The sequence below is a fragment of the Artemia sp. Qi Xiang Cuo genome, unplaced genomic scaffold (genome assembly GCF_049724085.1).
Source record: "Artemia sp. Qi Xiang Cuo unplaced genomic scaffold, ASM4972408v1 HiC_scaffold_3138, whole genome shotgun sequence".
Taxonomy (NCBI): Eukaryota; Metazoa; Arthropoda; class Branchiopoda; order Anostraca; family Artemiidae; genus Artemia; species Artemia sp. Qi Xiang Cuo.
Genome location: NW_028300533.1, coordinates 87,904 through 113,629, shown reverse-complemented (window position 1 = coordinate 113,629; position 25,726 = coordinate 87,904). Strand labels below are relative to the sequence as shown.

Sequence of the window (25,726 nt, the reverse complement as noted above, 5' to 3'; positions counted from 1 at the left end):
GGACTCTTAAACCATCTTTGTTTCGATTGTAGCCTCTAAGTTCGATCTTAAAGACATTCCAGGGAGCTAGCTGGGGAGGATATTCTCAGCTTTTCTAATGTCAGTTCAACAGCGTGTAGTCAACTGATATAAGGCCTTTGTGCTTGCTGTATCGACTGGTGAAATTAGTGAATCATTAGGGCCGTTCTTATGCTCATCATTGTGCTAGGATCTTGCTTCTTATGCCAGAAAAATGACGTTCTTTGCACTTTTTGCTAACATAAATTGGCTGTAAGATCTTAGAACAATGATGAACGGTAATCTGGGCAAAAAGAAGTAAGATCTTGGTGCTAAAGAACGGGGTTACTATATCAGGCACACATGCGGGGAGTGGGAGCTTCGAGCCCTTTTCTCTCCCCTTAAGATATAGAAATTCTACAATTTTCCATTAAATTTTATAATTTTTTCATTTTCCATATAATTCGCTTTTTTTCTTTAGATTTACTCTGCGCCTTCTAAATGTTAGATTTAAAAGCAGGTTCTTGTGTACGTGTCTGCACTAACTTTTTTTTTTCTAATATTTGCCACAATTTTCCGTGCAACATTGTAACTTCAAGCTGCAAAGAAGAAGACAACCATTAGCAAAACAAATTTAAGTCCTGGTGGAATAAGAAAAGCTCACTGGGCCATATACTAAATTTCTTCTAAAATATAAATGTCGTTTTTTACTACCATCTTAGGGGGCGAGGTAATAAGAGATCTTTTGTTCGTAAAATATGTCTCAACATCTTTGGGGACGTTGCTGCTGATTATACAAAATGCTTCACATTTAACCTCCATCGCCTATATGATTGTTGACATATCTCAAATTTTGCATTTACTCAAGAAAAATTCCTTAAATAATCATTGTATTAAACACAGAGAGAAAAATCTCAAAATGAAGAACAAAACAACGGGTCTACCGCCAGTATTCTATATGCGGGTCTTCTCGCGTGTTGCCCGACTACTAATAAAGTACCTTCTTTGTTTTAGATAATATAAAAATCACTAGAAATAGTGATAATTCACTAGGGGGCGGCAACCCTGACTGTTGCTTTTGGATTATTACTGTTGAGAAGACAAATGCTTCTCATTTTACCCCCATCTCCTAAATAAGTACTGCCATCTCTCAAATCTTGCATCTACTCGAGAGGGATCCCTTAAATAATAGTTTATAGTGCTCCTATCTATTTCTGTACAGGTTTCGCTATTATGCTAACTTTTTAAATTCGCTTTATTACCTGAATACCCTTTCAACCATGCATAATGAAAAGGTTTGTTAAAAATTTGAATAACTAGTTTTGTCTAGCCCATCTATGGTATGCATTGAACATGCGTTGTTTTTCTGCCTAGACTATCACCCCATGAGGCAAAAAGAATTGTCGTCTTGCTCTGGGTTTGACAACAGTATTTTTTATGGTCATTTTGCACCACGTGCTGGAAACCAGTTCTACAATTATGAATGCATGACTTACATCATGGTCCCACTAATGTTGTTTTTTGTGTCCCTATTTTCTTTTTGATTCTCTTGCCTTTGGAAAATACGACCCGTAGATATCTGCGATTTGTGAAAGTCATTACATAATATGTATGCATGCGCATACAGGAATAGGTCTCATTCCCTTTAAGGGCCTTTCCGCCCCTAGTGGGGAAATTTGGGTGACAAGCATGAAAAAACTGTAAAGTATACTTTTCTATTGGGATGACGAAAAATTCGTTTTGCCCTCCCCCCAACGCAAAATTCGAAGTCACATTGCCCTTCTCTCCTTCTCCAACAAAACTGTCCCTGAAAGTTTCAACTCGATTCAGCCTTGAGGAAAAAAGTGTAGGCTTTCCAAAGCCATAGCTTCAGAAATACTCAATTGCAACGAGAAAAGACCCCCCCCCCTTCCGCTTTGATCGAATTCTTTATCCCTCTGCATGCGTAAAACAGTCAAATATCGAATTTTTCTTTATAAATGCAGCCTCTACCCATAAATGGATATTATAATAAACCCAATGTTGGGTTTGAACAACCCATTTTTCGTTTGGTGAGAGGAGCGAAGGTCTGGAAGAATTATAAATGTTAATATTCTAAATAAATTTCCTGAATTACAAAAAAGGGAATATTTCCACCTTTTCAGCTATTCAAATATGCAGCAAAATTTGATTTTTCTTTTCACGATCCAAAGCGAGTATCCGGATTGTCAATCGAAAACGCATCAAAGTTTGATGATTGTAGTTAATTATGTTTTAAAATTGGCGGAGTTGAGTGATTAAGACATTTTCTTATTTATTTGTCTTATAGTTTTGGGGACATTTTTCTGACTACTCAACCTCAAGGATCATCAGTGTTTTTGCACGCGTAGATACTCGTATGCACGTGAATGTGGATGTGTGTGTGGAATGTGTCAGTGGTGTACATTCGAAGGAGATAATTTTTTTTTTTCTTACAGCTATTAAAAAGAAAAGAACGTGAGTTGGAGCACTCAATCGAGCTCTTGGCTAGGGACAAAATAGCAAACCAACAAAGATTGGAAGTCCTTAAGAAAGAAGTACCAGAATGCGAAATTGTTGACTCCACACCTTCAATCCTGTTTGACGAGATGGTAGGCTTATTACCTTGTCGGGTAAATATATAGTGGTTCCTGCTTTTAAGCTTATTACCTTAATTCTGGCATCTGCTTTAAAACATTCTTAAATACTTACTTTTATCGTTTCTAAACGTGTACCATTAAAATTTAACCCCCATCCCCTAATGGACAAATATATAGCTTAGATTATATAAACTTTATGAGTTTTCAAAACTCTTCCCGCCGATTCTTTACCGTTTGTCGTTAAATTAATATCAAGAAAAAAGTCATGCTATTGAAAATTTAGTACTTATTTACAATCCAGAAAACACGTGAAAATTGTATTGGGAAAATCAGATAGGCATTAGCCGGTACTTCTATGAGAAGCTGTATAAACAAGGAGTTTCTCACTCCGAGAACTATATTAAACTTTTGTTTTTTGGGGTTTGGGGGAATAAAAGGTACCTAGGTTTGGTTGTCTTAGGTTAGGTTACGTATATAATATATGCTATGCTTCCCCCCCCCCCCTAATGTGCAAATTTATAGCCCAGATTTGTTTCTGAATTATTATGTTTTTATCCTATTTTGTTTTATTTATTAGCATTAACGAAAATTCACTTTTCGCGTGTTTTCTGGATTCTAAATAAGAACCAAAAATCTATTGAGTATATATAATTTGTGTAATATGCTTGTCAATTAGGGGGGAGGTGAATGAGGTAAAACGCATTTAGAAATGATAAAAGTAAGTATTTTAGACTGTTTTAAGTATTTTCCAGGGTTTTATAGCGTTTCCTTATGGAGAGAGGAACCACTAAATAGATACCCCTTACCTTAATTTACATAATTGTTAAATGTCTGTAGCACCTAGCTAATCACTTGATGTTATGCAGTGGGTAACTGAAGCCAATATTGTCCGTGGTCCGGTTGGTTTCCGATCATCACAAGAAAAATATACCTACTTTTTTTGTGTCAAACTGGCGGCTCGAGCCGAAAATTCCAGATTTTTTTTTTCTTTTTTCTTTTTTTTGCGGGGGTAAGTGGTAAGTTCTTCAGTTCCATATAAGATAAGCTCTACAAGTGAAAGGAAGGGGGACTCCGCATATTGAAATGTTATTGTCAACAGAGCAGTTAACATTTTGTAGTCACAGGCTGAACATATCGATTTGATTTAGAAAACTTCTTTCCTATTAATTGAAATATGACAAGTGTTGATAGCTAATGGTTCCTGGTAGGCCAATGTATATGAATCTGGTTCTCTGTAGATTCCTTGAAGAGAAATCTGGACATGGATCATATCCAGATGTTCAGTGATACCTACTTTTTCTTAATATTTATATCAGGATAGAGGATTCTAGCTGCTTGCCTGTGTGTGGTAAAAGTGTAATTTTTCAACTTAGGTACAAATTAGCAAATTATTCAAATCTGGCGAGTATCTGCGAAATAGAAGGTAAACATTCAAGTACTATTTAAACAAAATATTAGAACCGTTCTTTTACTCATCTTTGTGCTCATCTTTAATCTTACATCTTTTGACAAAGAACGCTTAAAAGTGAAATCTTGGCACTAAGATCTTACATCTTATAGCGTTTTTGTGCAAACGTCTTTCATCATTCTGCTCTGATCAGCGGTCTGAGAACAATGATAAGTATATCATCAAAGTTCTCTCATCGTTGTTCGATATGGTAGAAATATGGTGTACTTCATACTTTTTGCTAATTTCAGTGTGCTGTAAGATATTAGAACAAAGATGAGTTAAAAGAACGGAAATCTCTGCAGAAAGATGTGAGATCTTAGATGTAAGATCTTAGTGCAAAAGAATGGACCTATTACCTGGTGAGATTTGGCTCAATTACCGTGCCTGAACGGTTTGAAACATAATTTGATTAAGCCATTATAAAAAAATTAAATTTTTTGTCTGATTGTTTTTTTATTTGAAACAATTTTTAATTCTTATATCTTGTTTCATTTTTATTTTATGCCATTTTAATGTAAATATTAAAAACACAAAATTAATCTTGGTTTGTACCAGCATTATGTTGGAAAAGATTTCAGTATTATTGTTTCCTACACTAAGAATGGAAAGAATTATATGTGATTTTTAACACGATGCTTTTTTTTAATGAATCAGCAGGGGGCCTTGTCTTTTACCTATATGTTTGGGTTGAAAGAAATCATCCAAAACTGTTTCAATTAAAGATTGATCAAACTGGCTGAAAAGAGAAACAGTTTTAAAGTCATTCGCCAACATGTCTATATTTGTTCTTTTTGTCTGTGAACTAATTGCTACCTTTTGAAAATCCCCTTAGAACATTCTAAGTTAAGGGTCAATAAAATAATTTGACGTTACAATCTTAAAAGTAAAAAATTGATTCTAGGAATTCCCTAAAAAAGGTACTGTGATACAGACAGTCAATTTTAAGTTAACAAGTTTATCTATTTTACCAGGTTATTAATTTCACCAAGTCATTCTCAAAAATATTGATTCGGTAGAGGCCGTTTAAGTAAACGAAAAAGCCACTTTACTAACGATGGAACTTTGTCTCCTCGTTTGAACCGATCAAAGACCACAGGCACCGAATACTGCTATATTAACCAATCTGCATGCATATTTCTTTGTGGGCAAAATACCCCTTGGCAGCGTTCTAAAAGCCAATTATCATTAATTATAATTAATTATTTCTTATTACTTTCATCCTAAAATGGGATTCAAACCCGGTAACCCCCTCTCCCTGGATAAGGCCTTCACTCCTAGTTAATGTTAATCGTCTCGTGGAACTCACCTCTTCTGTGACTATTTTCTTTAGAACTTGGAGTTTTAGCTCAACAAAATACAGGGCTGTAAGATAAAGCTCCACAATTCTGCCCATGGGAAATCTGAATATACTCTGGTCGCTCAGTGTGATCTTCAATGCATTTGGGGTCTTCTAATAAGCTTTACAGCAGATGGATTCCTTTCAACGAGGAACGCCATCTTTTAACGTTGAAAGATAAAGTAGGCAATAAAAATCTAGGGTGGGCATTGGTTCCCCTTTTTTGGCACAATTGAGGAAAAGTTATAAGAGACAAAGGAGCTATTCCAACCTTTCACGTCGGGAATTTTGTTTACCATTGTAAGGGACGCAACGAATTATTACACGATTCGAAAGCTTATCGCAGCTGTTAAGTTACAGCTGTTATTATTGCTTACCATGCTCAGCAACCATGGTAAGCTGTAGTTGACTATGATCAGTGGATTAAAATAAAAATAGTAAAAGAGGTGGAACCAAATACTTGTAAATTACGAAGGTCAGAACGATTATAGTGGAGATAGTTGAAGGATGAAACGGCCCCAAAAATAAATTGAGCTTAGGTATTAATATTTCAAAAAGAAATCCCAAGAGGGTTTTTTAAATGGAAGGGTCAAATAAGCAACGTATATAGAGGATGGGGGGTTTTGTGCCTGATTCCCCCGAAATCCTTTATTTTCCACGATTTTTGGGCACATCTTTCAAATTATTAAATTCTAGTGTATGTGCCAAAATTTACTACTACTACTAACAGCTCTTTACAGCACCAAGCGAACTGAGGCCAACACAGCTACGCACGCTCCACCTTCATCCCAATCTATTCAAAGTCTCCCTCCGTAGAATTTACTATTTCCTTTAAATCTTTCTTTACGTCATCCTCCTACCTCAACCGCGGACGACCTGCTTTCCGTTTAGCCTTAGCCCTAAATTTCCCCCAAAAGAATTTCCCATGTACGTGTCTGGGTCAAAGTTACTGATGAAATATAGAAATACATTTCTCATCTTTCGAGTTGAAAAGAAGAAAAAAGAAGTGTAGCATTGATACGAAGTAGAGCTTGCTCAGTTAGGATGTGTTTGATCTGTTTCTACCCGTTTGGTAAAGCTTGAAGTGCGAGATGTTTTATTGTTGAGCGGGGAATTTGCATAAGTAATGGCGAAGACCATATTAGCTTCCATCACACGAAAAACTGGAAGCGGTGTGGAATGGGGACTTCTTTCATAGACTGATTCAAATAAAATTCAACTGAGTATTCCAGCTAAATTACCAATAGCCGAAATATTCCCCCGAAAGGGTCGATCGTGTGTGAAATAATGATGCTAAGGCACTATTTTTTTGGGGGGGGGGGGTAGTTTTAGTAGCTTTCTCATCGTCAGTTAGATTTTTGATTGGTTTCTTTGTTTTAATCTTTTTTTATTCATAATTTATTGTGATTTTTTGTTGTAATTCATTTATTGTAATTTATTTAATGTAAATTATTTATCATAATCTATTGTGATAAATAAATAATATGCTGAGGACAGCTACTGGCCATAAAGCAAAAATATTATATTATTTTAATAGCTTAGACAATTTTATTCAGCAATATTTTATAATTTAATGTTTTAATACTTGTCGCTTAAGCTCTTGCTGAATGAACGTTTGCCAAGTTTTCATGAATTCTAAACTTTTCCCTACCTACTTAAAGTTGTTGTCTATAGTTTATCGTGTTTTGAATAGATTTTCTTTGACTGTTATTTTGTTTCCAGTAACACAACTATATTCTCCAAAGAACACCCTAAATAGTCTTTCTTTTATACCTTACAATCCTTATATTGAGGTCGTTGAACCTCCAAATTAGGAGCGTTAACCTTTATTGCAGTCTTGTTTCTATAAAGTTTCTTGTAAAGGTCTTAATTTCCTTTTTGGCAGCGTAATGTTGTAACTTCTGAGTTTCCTCCTTGTCACCAAGATGCTTGAAGTATTCCGTAATAGGCACATACACTTGATCCCTCTTTCTTTGGATGAAAATTAGATAAAATTGTAAAACAATTCAATTAGATAATTGAAGATTGAGGAGGAGGGAGGACCTAATTGAGGAGGAGGGAGGAGGAAGGGTGTGCACCTAAAATATTTGATGTTTACATCCCTCTCTATTAAAACAAATTTCTGCTTATTTTGGAAAGACTGCAAAAGATCCACTAGATCTAAAATATATATTGATGTTGCTAAAATATTGCATCATTCCAACCTTAATGGATACTATAGCGACAAAAAAAATTGGATTACTTACGAAGTATCATCCAAAAGCAACCATGGTCGAGCAACAAATCATGGAAATTACAAAACATGCAGAACTGACTGTCGTCTTTGCCGCTTTTATCTATTAAAAAACATATTAGGGGCTATAACTAAACATGCAGAACTGACTGTTGTCTTTGCCACTTTTATGTATTAAAGAACATATTAGGGGCTATATTGGTTGTTATCTTGTATTATTGGCTGGAAATAATTATATTAATGATAATTGAGTTTTTCGAGACACCTATTAAATTGTCTCTTATTCAACGAAGTCTAAGGACTATGAATTCAAAGCGAACAATCGAAAAACTACTCTTTTCTCTAAGACACTCGCATTGCAATTTTTGCCTCATGGACAGGAACCGGGATCTTGCTTAGAAATTAAAGTATTAAAAAAACATGTTAGGGGCTATAACTAAACGTGCAGAACTGACTGTCGTCTTTGCCGCTTTTATGTATTAAAAAACATATTAGGGGCTATAACTAAACATGCAAAACTGACTGTCGTCTTTGCCGCTTTTATGTATTAAAAAAACATATCAGGGACTATAACTAAACATGCAGAACTGACTGTCATCTTTGCCGCTTTTCATAGGCAGCGCCCTAGCGCTGCCTAAGTAAAGAAAGTTGTGGGCATAATGTGTTTTTTTTTCTCTATACCCAGGCACTTCGTATCGAAGGAGTTGTCGTACAAACCTTCGAAAAGGGCTCATTCGATTGGAAATTGGAGTGGCTAGTGCCCTTTTTAATAGTCGAAACTTATTGGAGGGCAACTAGCCCCTCCCCCACGCCCATCATTCCCCCAAACACATCCAATCAAAATTTTGAGATAACCATTTTGTTCTACGTAGTTGATTTCCAGATAGAAAATATCTTTGAGGAGAACACTCCCCCACAACCCTCGGGGCAAGGGATTTAAGGTATGCCCTGAGGGCATATAAGAACAATGTTGGCACAATGTACCCTTTATTATTTTTTTTTCCTTTAGAGCAGGGCACTTCATATCGAATGGGTCGTCGTAGAGACTTCAAAAGAGGCTCATTTGATTGGAAATTGAGAGTTCTAGTGCACTTCTTAATAGTCGAAAGTGATTGGAGGGCAACTAGCCCCCCCCCCACCACGCCCATCATTCCACCAAACACATCCAATCAAAATTTTGAGATAGTCATTTTGTTCAGCGTAGTTGATTTCCAGATAGAAAATATGTTTTCGAGGAGGACACTCCCTCACAACCCTCAGGGCAAGGGTTTTAAGTTATGCCCTGGGGGCATATAAGGTTTTTATATAAGGTGTTGTCGTAGACACTTAAAAACAAGATCATTCGATTGGAAGTTCAAAGGTCTAGCGCCCCTTTTAATAGTCGAAAGTGATTGGTGGGCAACCAGCCCCGCCCCCCCACGCCCATCATTCCCCCAAACACATCCAATCAAAATTTTGAGACAGCGAATTTGTTCAGCATAGTTGATTTCCAGATAGAAAGTATATTTTTGAGGAGGACATTCACCCATAGCCTTCAGGGCAGGGGTTTTCATTTATCTCCTTAGATTATACAAGAACGACTTTCCCACAATGTAATATGTATTATTTTTTCCTTTAGAGCAGAACACTTCATTTGGAAAGGGTTGTCTTATAAACTTCAAAAGGGATTCATTAGATTGGAAATGGACAGTTCTAGTGCCCTTTATAATAATCGAAAGGGATTGGAGGACACCTAGCCCCCCCCCACGCCCATCATTCCTCCAAACACATCCAACCAGAATTTTGAGATAGCCATTACGTCCAGCGTAGTTGATTTCCAGATAGAAAATATGTTTTTGAGAAGGACCACTCCCCCACAACCCTCAGGGCAATGGTTTTAAGTTATCCCCTGGGGGGCATATAAGGTTCTTATAGAAGGCGTTGTCGTAGAAACTTCAAAACAGGCTCATTCGATTGGAAATTCGAAGGGCTATACCCTTTTTAATAGTCGATAGTGATTGGAGGGCAACTAGCCCCCCCCCCCCACGCCCATTATTCCCACAAGCACGTTCAATCAAAATTTTGAGATAGCCATTTTGTTCAGCGTAGTTGATTTCCAGATAGAAAATAGGTTTTTGAGAAGGACACTCCCCCACTACCCTCGGGGCAAGGGCTTTAAGTTATGTCCTAGGGGCATATAAGGTTTTTATAGAAGGCGTTGTCGTAGAAACTTCAAAAAAGGCACATTCGATAGGAAATTCAAAGGGCTAATGCCCTTTTTAATAGTCAAAAGTCATCGGAGGGCCCCTCGGCGGCCCCCCCCCGCCCCTCATTTCCCCAAACACATCCAAGCAAAATTTTGAGATAGCCATTTTGTTCAGCGTAGTTGATTCCAGATAGATAATATGTTTTTGAGGAGGACGCTCCCCCACAGCCCTCAGGGCAAGGGTTTTAAGTTATGCCCTGGGGGGATATAAGGTTTTCAAAGAAGGCGTTGTCGTAGAAACTTCTAAAAAAGCTCATTCGATTGGAAATTCAAAGGGCTAGTGCCCTTCTTAATAGTAGAACATTCATACAAATGAATGTGCATTGTCAATTTAATATACATATACTGATATTTAGTAATCAAAATGTTTATATTATTTGATTTATTAAAGTTATAAAAGTAAAAACATTTATATTTTTTCAGTAAAGTGCAAATTTTTTTCTGGCCTTGGGAAGGCATAGGGGTTTGGCACCCAACTTATGTTCATTTCTGCTCGTTTTGAGTTTGACTCGTTTAATTATTGTAATTTCTGCTCGTTTTGGGTTTCATTTATTTATCGATGCTGATTTGTGGTAGTTTCACGCTTGTTAGATTATTTGATTTTATTTTTGATAATTTTTTGTTTAATGGAGTTCTTTACTTTTCTTTGAAAAACTTATTTTGTGGAAAAAGTTTTTTTAAAATATTAGGAAATGTGGAAAAATATTAGGGGCTATAATGCATACTAGGGGCTATGACTAAACATGCAGAACTGACTGTCGTCTTTGCCACTTTTATGTATTAAAGAACATATTAGGGGCTATATTTGTTGTTATCTTGTATTATTGTCTGGAAATAATTATATTAATGATAATTGAGTTCTTCGAGACACCTATTAAATTGTCTCTTTTTCAACGAAGTCTAAGGACTATGAATTCAAAGTGAACAATCGAAAAACTACTCTTTTCTCTAAGACACTCGCATTGCAATTTTTGCCTCATCGACAGGAACCGGGATCTTGCCTAGAAATAAAAGCCTTCGGGTACTAGCCCATTTAGATCTCTCTTTTACCACTGTTTTTGTTGTATTCTTTTTTTTAAACTGGCTTTATTTTGCATTATGAACCAACTGTTGATGAGAAATAACCGAAAAATGTATGCAAATCTATTAGATAAGCAAACTTTTTTCCATAAAAAGGGCTATATACATGACTCCACGGGGAGGGGGGGGGGAGATACAATTGTGGTGGATATAACTATTATATATGGGAATAGCATTGAATGCAAAACTAAGTGGTATATTTCTTATTTTCTATATGATTTATTCGTATCCATTAAATATATAGCAAATTAAAGTCTAGGGCTTTTCACTATCTTAAAAGCTACTAGAGCTAGAAGAAAACAACTTTCATAAATGAGCATACAACCTGAATTAACACTTCAGTAAATAAGCAAAAATCGAAAGCAAACGCTTTTTACTCTACGGCTCTGGCATTGCAATTTTAGCCTCATGACTGCTGAATGAAAGTTGAACTGCTCTCTACTGTGTTGATGTAAAAGCCCCTGTTTAAGCCTGTGCCTGTCTCTTGGGAATTGTGTCAATGACAACCATAAAATTTAGCAATGCATAGCTTTATGTCACTGCATGCAGAGTATAATTTTCTTTTCTTTAAACTGAACAAAAAACCAAACTGTGCCTTCTGTTTTGGCAAGAATCTTGTGGAAGTATTACTTCTAGGCAAAATGTATAGGAAGACAGCCAATTTTTTTTTATCTGGATGCTTCTACGGTATTGGGTGTGTCTGTAGAGGTCTTTTCTTTTTAGGCTGCCTGTTTTGATGGCTGACGAAATTGTTCATAATAAAGTTTTATTCCTTATGTCTAACATTTTAAAAACGAACCTTGAACCAACATCTTTTGACCCATATATATCTAAGATTTCTATGTCTCAGGGTCGCAAGACTTTGGTCAAAATTTCTATTTTAAATAGTCTCTTAAGATTTTCTGCTTAATTGTTCATTTTCTTGAAAATAGGCAAATTAAGGATTTGTACTCCATCCCTCCCTAAAATGTGAGTAGTTGGAACTGTAAGTCTAGAACCTACCTGCACCTGACGGGCACAATCTAAATGTTCGGGAGGGGGTTAAGTCAGCTAGCAAGCCAGATAGTGAAGCCTGCTTCATTAGATTCCTAGAAAACTTTCGACTTCCAATTTTGAATAAAAAGATCTCTTAAACAGTTTATGGAGAGGCAATCCGGGAGGCAATAGAAATTATTATTATTACTACTACTAACAACTCACTGCAGCCTTAAGCCGCATGAGCCCAACATAGCTACGCACACTCCTTCTCCATCCCAATCTATTCAAAGCATCCCTCTTTACACTCTCCCAGGAAGTTCCCTTTTCCCTTAAATATTTCCTTAGGACATCTTCCTACTCCATTCGGGGATGATCCCAATTCCAGTACAGACGAAGATTCCAGTTTTCCAATAGAAATTAAACTTAAGATAAATGATAATATTTCTCTAATAGGGATTTGGGGGAGTATTCACTCAACGCATTGTATGCAAATTTAATTAAAAATGATTCAACAATTACAATACAAAACCTAATGAACATGAATCCAATAGCTAATACCAATGAACCTGAATCAAAAAGACCTTTTGGGTTTGCCAAAAAGCGAGAATAGCACTGAAAACATGCTAGTTTTCTTCAGTCCTGGTTGAACTTCCTTGAGGTAATGATTTTAGGACTGTTTTGATTTTTTATATGTGCTTTGCTGAGGACGGCCCTTTGATATAAAGCCGAAATATTCATTTATGAATAAGAAAGGTCACAGTTCTGGATTAATTCCTTAATTTTTTACCTGTTTTTGTTTGCACGATGGAAAAGCAGTGTGGTCTTCTTCGTTATTCTTTATGGGACAGTTTACTATCCAACGATAGTTTTAAAGGGGAGACAGAGGGGCACTTGTCCTGGCACAGAAATGTTAGGGACGCAAAACTTTAAATAAATAATCTAAGGGTTATAATCATTTTGACATTTTATTTTATAAAAAATATAGTAGAGGGTGCAGTTGGCAAAATGTTGTTAATAAATGAAAACTTTGTTAAAATTTGGCCTAAAAATTTTGGGAGACATGGGGAAGGGGCACTAATCAACATTTTGCCCCGGGTGTAAGAGAGGCCAGAATCGTCACTATCGCTATCCCATCCGTCTTCCTTTATATAGGTTTAATAAACTTTTACAAAGTAATGTTTTTGTGTTATTTAGATTGAAGTCAAAAACGAATCTAGTCCGTCAGATCAAATATTTGGAGACCCGTGGAGAACCTTGGGTGTTTATTTTGAGCAAAAAGATCTGTATCTTGAAGACGACAGGGAAAGTCGAACCACGGCCACAGCATCAGGTATTTAACTATGGCATAAGCAAGTACTGCCTTCTTTTTGCTAAAAAATATTTGAATTTCTTTTGACGTTATTTACTCTTTTGACGTTATTTATTCTTTTACTGGAGAAACGTTCGTAATAAAAATAATGAATGTTTTAATTTCGATTTGATGTGTACAAACTAGGTTTGAATGGTTATTTTTGTATCAACGTATGACGTTAACTTTAGTTCTGCCTAAAAATCCTGGTTGAAAATATGATGTTGGATTGACGGGATAATAGGTCTTATGTGGATGTGCAACCATGTATTGTGCATGTATGGTAGGAATTGTACAATTTGTCTCGAATTTGAACCAACAGTAGCGTGGGATGGTCTTTGATCGGATGAAAATAATCGCATGATATTACTCTCGACTAGTCAGAGGCGTTTTCCGCTGACATAACATTATTGGAAGGGAAAGTAGTATTTTATGCCTTTAGTAAAAGCATCATTGACTGCCAATGAAAATCGCCCTTTCTCTAGTAAAATCCGAATGCGGAAATCACCTTAGTCTTCACAATTTCCATTACATACTGATATTTTAATTTAATTGCTAAGTTCGAAAAAAGAACAAACTAAATAAGGTTAACTATAAAAAAAATAACGGTAGAAAGTGGATAGGTATTATTCCAACAACATACGACGTAAATTTCAGTTCTGCCTAAAAATACCGGTTGTACATATGACGACGGATCAACGGGATAATGGATCTTACATGGATGTGTATCAACGTAATGCGCATATACGGATATAGCGCATGCAGCGGACGCGAATGTACGGCAGCTATTATGAACTGTGCCATCGTGTCTGAAATTTGAACCAACAGCAATGTGGGATGGTCTTTGATTGGATGAGAATTACCACATGATATTACTTTCGACTAACCAGGAGCGTTTTCCAATGACGTAAAATTATTGAAAGGAAAAGTAGTATTGCATGCCTTTAATCAAAGCATCGCTGACAGCCAATGAAAACCGCTCTTTCTCGAACAAAATCAGATCTCGTAACTTTCTATTCCACGCAAGAGGTGATTCTGTGTTGCTTTCCAGATGATCAATCGACTTCCCAAGAGATTGGATTTAAGTTGTCGTTATTCATCTGGATAATAGGGCTAACATTTTCCACATAAGGGGTCATTTTCACGTGAACAACTCAAACTGTTTATTTGGATGATGAAATGTCCCTATCCATATATGGTGATTTTCCATGGTTCTGCAGATAAATAATCCACTGCTTTAGAAACTCGGCTTGATTCACTTCAAATTTCAACAAGTGGTGATTTCAACAAGTGATTCCATGAATTTCCGTGATTCAGCAAGATACCGCAATGCTGTTTTTGACATTTGGATATTTTCCATGGATCGCCCCAAAGGCTCAAATCACTTTTTCTGAGATAATGGAATACCGGATCTTGTGTAAGAGTTGGCTGTCTATGATTCTTCGGAAACTCCACAGCCCATTCCAATATTTTGCTTAAGAACAGGGGTACCAATTGTAAAAAAAAAACAACAAAAGCACGAAGAACAATAGGGAAATCTTTTTGTAAGACAGTGGATATAAATCCGAATGAATATTTCGACCCTATGTCCAAGGACCGTCCTCAGCAAGACGAAAATGTGGTCTTCGTCGCCACCAACTGTAAAACAATTTCGGGGTATTTAGGATCTCGAGAAGTTGGATAATGGGAAAGGGATTCTGTTCTTAAAGACAATGGAACTGCTAATACTAGTAACTCACTGCCGCACTAAGCCGCTTGAGGCCAACACAGTTGCGCACGTTCCTCCACCATCCGAATTTATTCAAAGCTTCTCTCTTTGTACCATCACAAAAAAGTGTCAATTTCCTTTAAATTCTTTCTTACGAACTCTTACCAGCCCCTTCGGGAGCGACCTGCTTTTCTTTCGCCCTTGATGGTTTGCTGAAAAGGATGATCTATGGTAATCTGTGATTATTTATCCACAAAAAGTGTCCTTCGTCTTTTTCTATTTATAACCCTCTATTTTTATTGATATATTTTCATATATTTCAAAACGAGAAGAGTTTCGAAAATTTCGTATGTATTTTCGATTTGAACGTTGTTATATGAGCGTCCTCGAGGCATCAAAGCTCCTTAAGTAAGGAGGACTGAGGAGATGGTCCCCTAAATATATAATTTTAAATTTGCTTCACAGCTGAAACACTGCAGATGACTAACAGAAAAATTTACAATACTATTTTTAAGGTATGGTGGAGCAATGATAAGCAGGGGGATGATTTCTGGCTCCATAAGTTATTCAGTTTGGAACTGAGCGGAACATGCTAAGATTAAGCAAAACTGTAATTAAAATGATAAAACAAGGGATATAGAACTTTACATTGATAAGCAGTTGAAGCAATGAGGCAGGTTGAGGGATGATAAGCTGAAGTTTTTCTCAAAGTTGAGTCTATTGCTTTAGATTATGAATACCAAGTTCAATGAGAGGTTTTAATAATATTGAGTCTAGGAGACTTAACAGTGAAGCCTGGATGATGGTTAACCCTGGGATATCATTCTTGATGACAATACACCCTCAATACACACCAAACACTCTCTCCAAATTTTATTAAAAAAAAAATACTTTTAAAATAAAATCTTGAAGGCGAATGTTCCTTTTGAAGCATGAAACTGCAAAAAACTGAAACTTGTCGTAAATAAACAGATCAATCTTTAATATGCAAATTAGTTTAATAATGAAACCTGGATCTCATCAAATATGGCTTAAGAAATTACCTACTTCTAAAATATAATCTCTAAGATTTTTGCACCCACTGTAACATAGAATTTTGTGACAAGCTGTAGTCTGTTACAAATGTACAGATTATTCTGTATATAAATCTGCAATAGCCATATCTAATTAATTTCAGATTTATCTATAAGTACAAGTGACCGAACTTGGCTCGGAAAGTAAAACCATTAGGGTGTTGGAAGTCTGGGTATTCATGACTCAATTTTATCAAAAATGTTTTTACACAATTAATTAAAGCCTTAAACGAATTTTCTTAAGTCATGTTCCATCTAGACCGTTTCTTTTACATTGAAAAACTAACAACTATCTTATTACCACCGACCTTGTTTAACGATCAGTAATGTCCGAGCGAAGATCGGACCCGATAATACAAATTATTATTGTAATTTTTCTGCCATAATACGGGCCATTTGATGCAAAGCAAATAAGAATCCAAAATTCACTCACTATCAAACGGCAAGGTCTTTCTCGAAAAGCTCGGAAGCAAATGATTTGTCAACCAACGAAGCGCGTTTGGAAACTCCTATTGGTGCTCTAGATTTTAAATGTTCAGAGGGTCTCTAATCTCAGTCAGCAGACGATTAATGAAAGGGAACTGGAAGGGGAAAATGAGTTCTCCCAAAGACTTGACATATCGAAATCGTTTTACTCACACCGGAATATAGTGGTATGCCAATTTCCAGAAAAAAAATATATTGCCGTTATGTATATGTATATATATATAATGCAATTATCGTTTAATAAGATAGATACACAAATAAATGGTGTAGTAAATAGCTGCAAGTTGCACCGAGAGGACAAGATACTTTTATCATTTGATTCGTGAATCTGAGATAAATCAGTTCACTGAGCTTTGAGAATTTATTATAAACAAGATTTTCATGACCGGAGAAGCGAATTTCTAGCCTCTGATCTTAAACAGAAACCAAACTTAATTCATCTCGTTTGATAACATTTTTTTCGCTGGGTAGACTTGGAATCCGGTGGATGGCCATGGACGTGGTCGAACGTATGGACGTGGAATCTCAACAATGCACATCTTGACTCCCGTCAAAACCTAGTTTTTGCCACATTTTCATTAGCACCTCACTGAAAAATTGTCCAATGACTAAGCAAATATGATGGCTGGTTGATTTCTTTTCTGGATTGTGCGTAAAACGCAAATGGAAACACGTCTGAGAATGATATATTTTGGTTTTTGAACAATAGAGAAGGTGATCAAACGCCATCTATTTAAAATGTTAAATTGTCGGCTTTTTTCAAAGTTAAAAAACTGTTTCCACAAAACAAGTGTTTCAAAGAAAGTAAAGAGCTCCATTAAACGAAATATCAGCAGAAATTAAGTCAAATAATCTTTCAAGCGTAAAACTACCACAAATCACCATCAATAAATAAATGAAACTCTAAACGAACAGAAGTTACAAAAAATAACTTAAGACCAGAACATAATATGCACTTTACTGAACAAAAAAGAATTACAGTGGATTGTCTGTTTAATATACTGCGCTGCCTATAATATTCAACCGCCATTTTTTTTATATCTCAATTAATTTTTCTAAATGTATTTCAGCTATAATATTTAATTAACATATTTTAAAGATACTTGGTTTAATATCACTCTTCATTTTATGTTGTTGTTGTTTTTTTTTCATGATGCCAGAATTCCAGCAATAAATATTGTTTTGTTAAGTTCTAGTCTGTTTTCCAACATACTCCTAATCTCAACCATATATTTTAATTGGTAGTTTTTCAATAATGAATGAAAACTGACAATTTAATCTAGTCGTCAAAACAAACAATAGAGAAAATTCAAATAAAAAATTCACTACTCATTTTCATTATAATACACCAGTCATCTGATGGAGAAAATGTCCAACATTTAGAGATGTTTTTATTGATAATTCTTTTATTTGTATATATTAATACAAAATACACAATATATATTAATATAATAATGCAGTATATTAATAAAACCAGGTAACAGACCCGGCAAGCTTCACCTGGTAGCACCTAACTTCGAGGTTACGTGTTCGAGCTCGATATTCCACTTTTTTTTAATCGGCAAAAAATAAACATTGACTATTCCTTTTTGGTTTAAAGTTGTATTTGTGGAGAAGAATTGATATCAGACCATGTTTCGCCAGCGGATGGATAAAAATTCAGGTAAAAGAGGGTTGGGGATCTTTTATCTTTGCAAGTATTTTCAAATCTATATCTTTGTGTATTTTATTTTGTGGGTATATTTTTATATTTTTTTATTGCCTTTGCTTCAAAAAAGTAGGGATGGAGGATCTTTTCTCTTTTTGAGTATTCCCAAAATTATTGTTTTGGTGAAGCTGCGCTGTACATGATCATTTTTATATTTTTGTACCAGTCTCTCTTTAAAAAGGGGGGGGGGGTCTTTTCTCTTCGGGATTATTTCTAAATTTTTAGTTTTAACCAATAGATCATGTTTTGCCTCATATATAGAAGCACAATAAACTTTCAGAAATAGTGTTGTGAGGGGGGGGGGGGGGCAAACAAAATCTTCAGTTCTCACAAAAAAAAGTTGCGCTACATTTATTCTTTGTGTTTTTATGTATATTTTCACACAGGCTTTGCTGCCACTAGTTAGACTATAATTTTTTTTTTTTAATTTTTTTAATTTCTAGGAAATGCCCAGAGAGAGCGAGAAAGAGAGAGAGAGAGAGTGAGAGCTTGTTACATTTGTATGGTTTGTCATGAACACAATGACCTCTTTTTTCTAGAACGAGGAGATATCAGCGATCCTGAGGATATAAATGTTCAGAGCTATAACTTAGATAATCAGAGTCAATTACGAACTAACCTGCCACAGGAAAATAGGGTGCCAATAGTTTTGTCGAACTATCACAGTTGCCCTACTAAAGAAAGCTCGGAATGTATTGTTAGAGAACCCTTTGAAGTAGCTGAATGTGGCTCCCGATTAGAATATATACCTCAAATTTCACATCCTGGATTTACTACTGTTGTAAGTCTTTTTTTATGTTCAGTCCACTTTTTGGCAGCGTTTGCAAACAGACAGCAAATATGTGTGGTGTTGGGTTATTTCCAGCATTATTGGCAGCTAGTTATACAAAAGACGTTTGTTAAGGTATTGGAGATGCTACTACTACTACTACTAACAATTCACCGCAGCCGCAAGTCGCCTAAGGCCAACACAGCTACGCACGCTCCTCCTTCATGCCAATCTATTCAAAGCCTCCCTCTTTACACCCTCCCAGGAAGTTCCTGTTTCCCTTAAATCTTTCTTTATGATATCCTCCCACCCCAACTGCGGCCAACCTGCTTTCCGTTTAGCCCTAGACGGTTGGCTAAAAAGAACAATCTTTGGAAATCTGTCATCCTTCATCCACACAACGTTCCCTAGCCATCTCAACCTTTCTGTCATTATAGTCCTATACAGTGGGATTGAACCATACTTTTCGTGCAGCCTACTGTTTGAAATACGGTCAGTCAGAGGAGTACCCCGAACAATCCATAGGTGATGCAGCAACAAAAAATTGATAACAAAAGAACAATTTTCCAACTGATTATACACGACAGAAAACTGGATATAAGGCATTTCCCTCCCCCCCCCCCAGAATTTAGAAAAACAGCTTTTTCGGTAGTCTCATTGAAGAATACCTTTTTAAGGGCATTTTCATAAAAGAAAATTTTAAAAATTACCCCTTCCTCGCCTAGATCTTGAAAAATGAATTTTGCCCCCCCCCCCAATTTTTGTGAAGTGACGCCACTAAAATACCAGTTCCGTAACATGGCTGGACAGGAAAGGAATCCTATAAAACAAAAAAAGGTTTGCATTTACCTGTTTAGTTAAATAGGGTTACCTAGTTGACTTTCTTAATAGAACTCATTTCTTAATAAAATGTAGAAAGTGAGGAATGACCTGGAGTGACGCTTTCTTAATAAAACAGGTCTTAAGCATATTGATGATCACATAAGATTGGGACAAACGGACTAAACTATTCAATAGATGAGTTCAGTTTAAGTTTTAGTTCAGTTTAGCTTAATAAGGTTAGATTAGTTCAGCCCATTTTAAGAATGAAGCTCATATAACTTTTTATTAGTTATCGCAGTAGATGTGTCTGCTTATCAAAGCCAGGGGGATTTCCCATGCCCCAGGGGGTTGTGAATAGGTAGCTCACTACTAGAGAATCGAAGCAAAAGATAAAGAAGACTTTAGTGAACATGACAGAGAGTATTTTACGTACGACACTCGTATAGATTTCTGCGGGAGACTACTAGAATTTTATAATCCAGCCCAAAAGTAAGCTCTGTATCAACTAATATAGCGATATGTTGAAATGGAATAGTATTTTTTCTGTTTGTTACAGAAAATATATATATATATATATATATATATATATATATATATATATATATATATATATATATATGAAACAAAATATAGTAAAAGAAGACAAAATAATAAAATAATAAAGACAGCAATTAGACACTTCACAAAATAGAAGACAAGCAAATACACGAAAGAAACCATAATAAAAAGAAAAAGACTTCTAAGTGACCGAGTATAAACACAAACATTTACCATCTAATGTGCCCATTATCTGACCACCGCAATATATGGCTCCAGTGTCGTGACAAATTAATCGTTAAAATTCACAATACTTGTTAATATGGCAATGCATGAATCAGTTATACTAAAGCAAATAAACACAAATGATGTTCGGGACCAAGGTTGGAGCCGAAGGGGATGAGTTAAGAAGCGATTTAAGTTAAGACAGCGATAAGTTAAGACAGCACCATTTAATTTGTATAATATATGTGCAAAAAAGAAAAAAAAAATCTTCAACATGGCGCGACCTACTATATATGCTGCAGAACAGTAACGTTAAAGAATCATAGAAAAATAAAATTATTATTATTATTAAAAATTATTGAAAAATCCGTCATATTTCCGTGTAAGTATTATATATATATATATATATATATATATATATATATATATATATATATATATATATATATATATATATATATATATATATATATATATATATATATATACTACTAACAACTCACCGCAGCACCAATCCGCCTGAGGTCAACACAGCTACGCACGCTCCTCCTCCATCCCAATCTATTTAAAGCCTCCCTTTTTACATCCACCCAGGAATTTTCCATTTCCTTTAAGTCTTTCCTTATGACGTCCTTCCACCCCAGATGAGGACGACCTGCTTTCTGTTTAGCCCTAAACGATTGGCCGAAAAGAACAATCTTCGGTAATCTGTCATCCTTTATCCGCACAACGTGCCCTAGCCAGCTGAGCCTTTATTTCATTATAGCCTTAGAGAGCCGTATTGAACAACATTTTTCGTATAGCATATTGTTTGAAATACTGTCAGTCAGCCGGGTACCAAGAACAATCCTTAAGCAATTTCTCTGGTAAACATCTAGCAAATCTTCATCCGCTTTTCTGAGCGCCCATGCTTTAGAGCCATATTTGGCCACTGTCATCACTATAGCTTCTAATATTCTAATCTTGGTTTGCAGACTTATTTTCCTATTCTTCCAAAACTTTTTTTTACTGTGAAAAAGCACCCTGGGCCTTGGCTATTCTACTTTTAACATCTTCACTGTTCCCAGCGTCTTTACTAATAATATTACCAAGGTAAGTGAAGCTGTCCAACTGATCAATCTTTTCGTTACCCAACGCCACCTTTTCATCCTCACTTATTCCTAGTCTTAGTGACTTAGTCTTCTTAACATTAATTTTTAAACCTATTCTAGCACCCTGAACTCGCAAAACCTCTAAAACTTCATTCATTTGGCTCACACTTTCATCTAGGATGCTTAAATCATCAGCGTAATCCAAGTCCAGGAGACTTTTTCCTTTCCATTGGATTCCGTGGTCTCCCGTTGTCTTTCCTGGGCCCCTTAACACAGAGTCCTTCAAGATAATCCATATAAAGGGTGATAGAACCCAACCCTGCTTAACTCCTGTTTTAATACAAAACCAGCTGCTAGCCTTATTTCCTACCTTAACCGCAGCAGAGTTATTCTCGTACATAGCACTAATCACTTTAATGTTTTTGTCTGGTATACCAAACAAGGATAAAACCTTTACTAAAGCTCTTCTGTCAACAGAATCGAACGCTTGCTCATAATCTATAATACTGAGGACTAAAGGTATTTGACAATTCAGGCACTTCTCAGTTATTAACCTAAGAGTGAAAATTTGGTTGACGCATCCTCTACCTTTTCTAAAACCGCACTGTTCTTCTCTTAAAACTTTGTCTTCGGCATCTCTCAGTCTAAAAAGTATTATATGACTAAGTAATTTGCTACCTACAGAGACCAGACTAAAGCCTCGAAAATTACAACACTCACCTTTATCACCTTTCTTATGAAGTGGCTTAATTAAGGTCTTCCTAAAATCGTTAGGTACTTCCCCTTTTTCAAAAATCATATTCATAATCTTCAGTAACTTATTTCTAACCTCAGAGCAACCCTGTTTAAGAAACTCATTAACCACCCTATCAGCACCTAGAGCCTTATTATTTTTTAATCCTTTTAGTACTGTCGCTAATTCCTCCTCACAAAACAAATCTTCCTTCACATCCAAGGTATTACAAACTTTTTCATATATATATATATATATATATATATATATATATATATATATATATATATATATATATATATATATATATATATATATATATATATATATATATATATATATATATATATATATATATATATATACAAGGACGTATTGAGGATTTTTTTTTTTTGGGGGGGGGGGTAAAAAGAAAAACAACTTTAAAATCAGATTAAAAATTTATTTATATGCATTTTTGTTATGTTTTTATGAGTCGGACAAAAATTTCGGTAGGTAGGATTGAACCCGGTAGCTCCCCCCCCCTTCTTCTTTCCTGGATACGTCCTTGTATATATTACAATTGTTGCTCGTTTAAAGATATAAGATTAACCTGGTAGAATTGCAAAGCATTATTGAATTACGTACTCCTAAAACGACAGAAGTGCTTTGAACTTGGATGTTTCAAGTCTTTTCATAGTTCTGATAAACATCCATTATTAAATTACGAAACTTTGCACTTCTCTTAGCGGATTATTTCTCAATGTCAATATAAATGTCAAGTGTCGTCTGTGAAATGTCTAATAGTTTTGAACTGTCTAATGAACTGTTAGGTTGCTAAGCGAGTTCATATTTCAATTGTCTTTCATGTTTCCTCAATAGCTATCCAGCATTATTACAACTCTAAAACCAAGACTGATCCCATGGAGATGTTAAACAGACAAAGGGTAGGACTGCTTGGAGGATAAACGATATGGTTCTAGTATTCTTCTTGGCCTTGACTGATTAAAACTTTCGTAGTCAACCAAGTTTAAAAGGCGTGCTGCTTGACTCTTTGCAAATGTTGTTTCTTGTCGTTCAATAAATAACTCCCTGGATAGATAGATAGAGAGATAGATAGATAGATAGATTTTATTTCTATAGCCTAATGTCTATATGAAGTGCATGGCTCTCAAGTCACATCAGTGAGAAGGAGGACTAAATCTCATCATCATTATCATCACCAGTCGTTTTAGATTTTATGCTGTAGGTGCTCAAGGGTCATTCATCATGAGGTATAGCTAACACCAGACTTATTCATCACAAGATTTAGTTTTGTATAATTTATCTTCATACTTTTGAAGATAAGGTAGGGGAAAGCATGAAGAAGTAGGATGAAATGTAGTATGAAGATATGGTTCGAAAAAGTAGTACAAAGAGGTAGTTTATAAAAGTTGGATGAAGAGGTAATATGAAGAAGTTGCATTAAGAGGTAATATGAAGAAGCAGTATAAAAAGGTAGCATGAAGAAGCAGTGAGAGAAAGTAGTTTGAAGAAATAGTATGGAAGAGGTAATAAGAAGAAGTATTATGAAGATGTGGTATGAAAGAGCATTACGAAGAGGTAGTATGAAGATGTGGTATGAAAAAATAGTATGCAGAAGTAGGTTGAAGACGTTGTATGAAGAGTTAACATCAAGAAGCAGTATGAAAAAGTAGCATGAAGAAGTAGTGTGACGAGGCAGTATCAAGAAGTAGTAAGAAAAATAAAATGAAGAAGTTGTACGAAGAAGTAGTGTCAAGAAGTTATATTAAGAAGTAATATGAAGAAGCAGTTTGAAGAGGTAGCATTAAGAAGTAGTGTGGACGTAGTAGAAGAAGTATTATGAAGGGGTAATATCAAGAAATAATATGAAGAAGTAGTATCGTAGTAGTAATCTTTCTCCATTTTCCAGGCTTCATACTTTCGCGAAAGTGTTTTGGAAAATGTTTCATGGACAGTGAGAAAAACACTATTACCACAAGAAACAACTAGTCGCAGCTCAAAAATAACTTGGGCCAACGCAACACAAATCCGTGTCATTTTACTGGCTGTATTTACTTTAGGAGGTACAATTCCTCGTTGGAATAGACCTTACGACGGGAAGACTTGGAACGCAGCCTCTGAAACGCGGTAATATGAAGAAGTAGTATCGGAGCAAGATGTAGATTTGGCCAACCCAAATCAGAAGTTCAATTTATTTGAAATTTTACGAATCTTAGCTAATGCCAGCCAATCAGAGAGCTTCATCATCAATCCTTAGCTGTATAGAAAAATATGTGGTAGAGATGTTACGAAACTTTCCTTTTTTCATTAAGGAATGAGACATTAAACCTAGCTGCAACAGCGTAGCTTAACCTTGTGGTGAAAAGCCAGTCAGATACAGCTTGTTGGGAATGGGTCTGGAGTTAGCTAAAATACCAGTAACATCTTAATCTCGTTACGAATGAGTCTTTTGACACTTATAATAGAATATGTCTTTATTTAAGGTTCCTCATTTTGGATCAGTGTCACTGCCGTAAGTACTGGAAGTTTTTTTTCTAAAAGGCTGCATAGTTCAAAGTTTTAGCTCGGACTAAAACATTTTCTGTGGGGGCACTAGTGGCTTAAGGCCCATTCACAATTAAATTTTACTAATGCCGAGATTTAGCTAGCACAAATTTGAACATACCAGATTTTTCGTAAAACGTTTTGATTGGCTTAAATTAACGCTAGCAAAATCTGGGTTTTAGTAAAATTTCATTGGGAATGAGGCGTTCTTAACATGTACTAAGTTGTACTATGAACTGTGTCCTATATCTGTGCATCTATGCGCACTGCAATTATTTGAATGAATTTTTGGGGAGTATATGAATATTATGAACTTCTTAAAACGGTGTATAGTTAGGAATAATGCACACTTTTCCTGCTTTAATATTATTATATCGGTTAATGTGGTCCCTTTACTTTAGCGTCCATGGAGAAATTTTGTCCCAAATCTTAATAACTGCTTTATTTTTGGATTGGTTATCTTTAATTACTCTGATTCTTACTTTCATTCCGACTCCTAAATTGTACTTTTATATTTTGGATCACAACTTTTTAATATCAGCTTTTGTGCTCCGAAAACTAGAGTAGCATTTCGGTAGTCCAAGTGGTATTGCATCAGTTAAACTAGGCATGCATTTACTCAAAAACGCATAAAAATTTGTTTATATCCATTATTGTTACGTTTTAATGAGTCAGACAATTTTTTTCGGGGGGGGGGGTCAAACCACCTACCCCCCCCCCCCCCCTCCTGGATACGGCCTTGCTCTTGACTCTAGTTTTTTTT

General features: G+C 35.6%; 1 protein-coding gene across 1 annotated transcript in view; it reads left to right on the top strand.

Annotated features, from left to right (window-relative positions):
• LOC148938555 (uncharacterized) overlaps nucleotides 1–25,726 on the top strand; it is a 91,810-nt gene that overhangs the window by 50,756 nt on the left and 15,328 nt on the right. Inside the window, exons 4-6 of the mRNA XM_089107707.1 lie at nucleotides 2,454–2,606; nucleotides 13,111–13,246; nucleotides 18,779–19,020. Coding sequence (XP_088963833.1) covers nucleotides 2,454–2,606; nucleotides 13,111–13,246; nucleotides 18,779–19,020 — 531 coding nt within the window. The remainder of the gene's footprint in view (nucleotides 1–2,453; nucleotides 2,607–13,110; nucleotides 13,247–18,778; nucleotides 19,021–25,726) is intronic.